The following is a 5,642-nucleotide window of genomic DNA, read 5'->3' as shown; positions in this document are numbered from 1 at the left end:
CCTAGCTTGGAGAAGGATGAACATTGGAGCAAGAACACGCATGGAGTTGATGGCATGCGCAAGGGGATCAAGAACGGAGTTACAAGTGATGATTTCAGGAGTTTGAAGCCGCCATAAGGAGTGCATGAAGCCTTGGACGAAATATACAAGATGCCACTTCATAATATTCGTCCATAGGCTATTCTAGGTGCTGCGTCACCTTATTAATGGGCCAGGCCCATGTAATTTCGAAATACTTAAGTATAGGCTATTTTTAGAGTCCGTATGTGTGGGGAAACAAGAGTTAGGGTTGGTTTCGGACCCCACCCTCACGGGCCACGAAATTCCCCCCTCTTCCTCCATATATACAACCCTTAGGGCGTCGTTTAGACTTTGGGTTTTGTTTAGATTAAAAGTTCGCCATAGCTGCAACTTCGCGTACTTCGTTTGTGTCCAACGACCAGACCAAGACGTCACAGAACCCCACCTTGATCAATAAAGCTTTCATCTTATATTCGCAATATCCAGATTGCAATCTCGGTTTCTTGCTTGTTCTTCGTTTGCTCGCAGGAAACAGACCCTCGTGGTCAGGTTGATCGTGCTCCGGCGTGGTCAATAACCCTCGGAAGTTGGTTTAGCGATTGCTAAGGCGCGACGTCTCGCACGTTCGTAGTCGGATCGTCAAGGTCAACTCCCACAGAAAACGATAGCCACCATCTCATCGAAACATCGGGACACCTTAGCCTCTATCAGTTCTTGTTGGTTTGAGTGATTCTCTCGTGTTTCCTCTTGTGTTTCCCTTTATGATTTCCCCTTGTGTTTCTCGTGTTCTTGCGGGATCCGCTCCTTTTGTGAAAGATCGGCCATCTAGGGTTCCACCCTACATCAGATTCTCTTGGGATCGGATGATGATGGTGATGTGCATCACACCTCTTGGGGCATCGTTGTTGGAGTTTCTTACCGGCCGAAGGGACCAGTGATAGATGGTGGTGGTCATTCGTGCTGCTTAGAGCTTGGTTAACCAGATTTAGTTTTGATTTCGATGCAATGGATGTTCGGTTGAGTTGCTCATCTGAAGCCGGGTTAGTAAGTTTGACTCTTCTTGGATCACCTCATTCATATTCGACACTCCTCTCTCTCTCTTTGTGGGGCGTTGTTGGGTGGCAACCATACAACAATGCTAAAGGTTACGACTTGCTTGGTTAGATGACCATGGAGAAGTTGAAGTAGCATGCCTGAGAGAAGTTGAAGTAGTAGTGTACTCATCTTGAGCTTTGTAACACCATCTAAATGAATGAAATGCAATGCTGGTTGCTTTTTGTCAAAAAAAGAAAAGAAAAAACATGCTTGGACGCAGCACACACCGGAGCCAGCCAGCTCGACTCGGTCTATATCACTCCCTCGTCCGCCATAGCGCAGACCCACGCGCGCGCGCGCTCGGCCACACGTGCGGCTCCCAGGATTCGCGCCGCCGCGGGTAAGAAAGGCCAGCTTGGAGGAGGGTGAGGTGGAGAGTCGGGAGGCGAGGAGTCAACTGTATACTATGGATGGACCGGCGGAGCTGGAGGCGGCGGAGCAAGTGGTGATACGGTTGGACTCGTCGTTGGCTTCGACGGCGGCGGCGGAGCCGGCGGCGGTTGGGGGCGAGCCGATGCTGTTCGACGGAGCAGGGGATCGAACCGAGGCGGAGCGGTTCCTCCGTGCTGTGGATAACATCCGCCGCCTCGCTCCGTCGTCCCCCTCGGTGGTCGGGAGCCCGCGGCGGCTGTCGTCCGGGTCGGGGGCGGCGGCTGGTGGAGGCGGGTGCAGCGCCGTGCAGGTCACGATGGCGCGGCTCGAGGACGAGTTCCGCCACTTGCTCTCGTCCCGCGCCTTCGACCTCGAGATCGAGGCGCTCGCCGACCTGACATCTCTCTGTATCTCCAGCGACCGAACGAACTCGGTCTCATCCATGGACCTCCCAGCTGTGGAGGAAGATGACTCCATCTCCGACTGCGGCGGCCGGCGAAGCAGCTACCGCTCGCTCCGGAGCATCCGTGAGATCGACCTCCTCCCCGACGACGCCGTTGCCGACCTCCGCGCCATCGCCTCCCGAATGGCTGCGGCTGGGTACGGCCGCGAGTGTGCCCAGGTGTACGCCTCCATTCGCAAGCCGGCCGTGGACGCCTCCCTCCGCCGGCTCGGCGTCGAACGGCTCAGCATCGGTGATGTCCAGCGCCTCGAGTGGGACGCTCTCGAGGCCAAGATCCGCCGATGGATCCGAGCTGCCCGTGCCGCCGTCCGCGGCGTTTTTGCCAGCGAGCGCCGCCTCTCCTTCCACGTCTTCCATGACCTCCCAATCTCCAATGTCACCGTTGTCAGCGTCGTCACCGCAGCTCCAGCCACGCATGACACCCCCTTCGTCGAAGCTGTCAAGGGTGCGGCGCTTCAGCTGTTTGGCTTCGCTGAGGCCATCAGCATCGGTCGCCGCTCTCCCGAGAAGCTCTTCAAGATTATCGATCTCCACGACGCGCTATCTGACCTGCTGCCTGACGTCTCCGACATTTTCGCTGCATCCAAGGCAGCCGAATCGATATACGTGCAGGCCGTAGAGATCCGATCGCGCCTCGCAGATGCAGTGCGTGGAATACTCTCGGAGTTTGAGAACGCAGTTCTCCGCGACCCGCCCAAGACTGCAGTTCCTGGCGGCACCGTCCACCCGCTCACACGGTACGTGATGAACTATAGCAGCCTCATTTCCGACTACAAGGCCACGCTCACCGAGCTGATTGTATCACGTCCGTCGGCAAGTGCCCGGCTTGCTGCTGAAGGCAATGAGCTTGCGCCATGCTTGTCCTGCCTCGAACTACCCGAGCATGAGAATCAGTCACCGCTTGCTGCCCATATCATCTGGATCATTGTTGTCCTTGAACACAACCTTGAGAGCAAGGTGTCACTCTACAAGGACACGGCTCTCTCACATTTGTTCTTGATGAACAATGTACACTATATTGTACACAAGGTCAAGGATTCACCTGACCTCTGGAGCATGATTGGTGATGATTACTTGAAGCGGCTTACAGGAAAGTTCACAGTGGCCGCCACAAATTACCAGCGGACGTCATGGCTAAAGATCCTGAATTGTTTGCGAGATGAGGGTCTTCATGTAAGTGGTGGCTTCTCGTCAGGAATATCCAAGTCAGCTCTGCGGGAGCGATTCAAGTCCTTCAATGCTGCATTTGAGGATGCGCATAGGGTGCAATCTGGGTGGTTCGTGCCGGACACGCAGCTGAGGGAGGAGCTGAGGATCTCAATATCAGAGAAGCTGTTGCCAGCATACAGGTCGTTCCTTGGCAGGTTCCGGCATCATATAGAGAATGGGAAGCATCCAGAGTTGTACATCAAGCACTCAGCTGAGGACCTTGAGAATGCCGTGAATGATTTCTTTGAAGGGGCTCCTCCTTCCCCGCATAATAGGAGGAGATCTCATGGATGAAATTCCTGTGCATTTAGCATTCGACTGGTGTGTTGTGGCTTTGTATTCTTTGATTCTTCAGGGGGGATCAAGTGCTGACAGTTGGAGCTCTGTTTACTCTCTGATATTTGACAATATAGTTGGTCAAGAACTCTTGGTCGATAAACAGACATGCCAATTCTTATGTCATTTTGAGATCTGGTGAAGCTGTCAATCTCCATGGGTCTTCCTCTGTGAGCCAACTTGTTCATTTGTTACACTATTATTTTATATTATTGGCAAGCAGCATGTTGATATAGCATTTTCATTCCAGTTAAAAAAATATATAATGTTATTATTCTTTCAGCTATGTTGGGTACATGGAAGTGTAATCCATGCAATTTCATGCCAATGCCTTGAATGTGCTTTTGATGTCCTTTATGTTATTAGCAATCATCTGGATAGTCCATGCTTTGTGGGTTAGAGATAGAAAGATTTTTTTATACTCTTTTGTACCATATGATTTTGTAAAATTATGTTGTTACTTTGAATGCCAATCTTGAGTTTCTCTAGTGCATATCTTCTTTCGGGTGTTAGAAATTGACAGATTTTAATCACTCTCTTGTACCACATGATTTTGCAAAATGATTTTATCAATCTAAATGCTAATCTTGAGCTTCTCTAATGCACAACTTTTTAAGGATGTTAGAAATTTGCAACCCCTAGCAAGCCAGGAATGTACTACACAGATTCTTCTATATGCTACGTTACTGCCTATTTATTGTTGCGCAGTTTGTAAATTGAAAATCCTCATGTCTTTTGACTGTTGCTATGTTGAGTACTTCAAGTATGTGAATCATTTGTCTTTGTCCTTACAACCTGGGCATGCCACCAGTTTGAAAGGCTTATTTTACTAGTTCACGTAGCTATCCATGAGTGTGACAAAAGAGAACCTGGCCGTGTAATGCTTTGACGTTGACTGGATTTTTCTCTCGTTTTCCCCTGTGATTTGGATATGAGATGGGTAATAAAAGAGAAGTTCTTTTTTGAAATAATAAAAGAGAATTTGGTCTTTGCTCAGTTATTAGGGATTAGTTTTTTTTTATTGAAGAACATCGGCGCTTTATTTATAGAGAGAATTCCTTATTTGACCCTTTCTTAAAATTTGCTTCCTTATTTGACCCAAAATAAATTTTCTTCCCTATTTGACACCTAAATTAATTTTTGTTTCTTATATAACACTTTCGTCCATTTTAGACACTAATAGTGTTAACTGTGTGGTGAAAAGACCATTTTGCCCCTAATGCATTTTGCAATGTCCTGGATGAAGTAAAAAGCAATTAGTTCACCTATGTTTTAGGGATGTTCAAAAGATGCTGCACATGTATATGTATGTTCCAATATTTTGTCTTATTAATCTGGACTGTGCGTGTAAAACCCATACAAAACATTCGTAGAATTTGTACTAGCATATTTATGATCGGTACGGTACCATATTTTGGTTAGTTCTCATAGTCACATACCACTAAATCCTCCAATTAGCACTTCGTGCTGAATTTGGTCACGTGTTCCAAAGTACAGAATTACACATAGTCACATACTACTAAATCCTATATAGGCTAGGTATATATTGCTAGTATATAATATGTGATAACTTGTATACAGTGAGAAAAAGGCAACGAAGAGATTAATGAGAGCGACACGCTCCGGTGGCAAACAGTCGGCGTCCCCTGTTCTCGCGGACGTGTGAATCGAGTTGTGCCAGCGATCTACTAGTCGGCGATTTGTACTTAGTACGTGCAACGGTCCAAGTGCATCTGGTGCAAATCGTACGTACTGTATATGCGAGTCTCCCGACAGCCGGAAAGTAATCAGCTATGGCTAGCTCGTACGTACTGCATTTTGTCGGAAAGTAGTCGGTTATATTACAAGCTACTCCTACGTCTCGTCTAAAAATACATGTATCTTGCTGGAAAGTATATGGTACTGTACTTATTTGCAAAAAAGTAAGTAATCATAGATATGCTAGTACAAGTTCTACGGATGTATTCTACGGCTTTTACACACACATACTAGTTTACCTAAGAAACAAAATATTGAAGCATACATATGCATGCGCAGCATCTGTTGAACATCCCTAAAACACGGGTGAACTGATTCCCTTTTCTCTCTCACGATCTATTGGATACAAGTTGGATTACAAGCAACAATGGAGGTAGAGGATTTGGGG

At 47.9% G+C, this 5,642-nt stretch overlaps 1 protein-coding gene across 1 annotated transcript; it reads left to right on the top strand.

Moving 5' to 3' along the window:
* The first annotated feature begins 1,388 nt into the window (after window positions 1–1,388).
* Window positions 1,389–3,984, top strand: LOC125530295 (exocyst complex component EXO70B1-like). The gene has a single exon (XM_048694691.1). It carries the CDS (start codon window positions 1,523–1,525, stop codon window positions 3,452–3,454), a length of 1,932 nt encoding a protein of 643 aa, XP_048550648.1. The 5' UTR covers window positions 1,389–1,522; the 3' UTR covers window positions 3,455–3,984.
* The last annotated feature ends 1,658 nt before the right edge of the window (window positions 3,985–5,642 follow it).

The sequence above is a fragment of the Triticum urartu genome, unplaced genomic scaffold (assembly GCF_003073215.2).
Source record: "Triticum urartu cultivar G1812 unplaced genomic scaffold, Tu2.1 TuUngrouped_contig_621, whole genome shotgun sequence".
NCBI classification, from domain to species: domain Eukaryota; kingdom Viridiplantae; phylum Streptophyta; class Magnoliopsida; order Poales; family Poaceae; genus Triticum; species Triticum urartu.
The sequence above is the reverse complement of the archived record's forward strand: the minus strand, read 5'-3'. Positions and strand labels throughout refer to the sequence as shown.

What these genes read in the sequence shown, in the direction of transcription:
- LOC125530295 (XM_048694691.1), top strand. Translation starts at nt 1,523, where the DNA reads ATGGATGGACCGGCGGAGCTGGAGGCGGCGGAGCAAGTGGTGATACGG.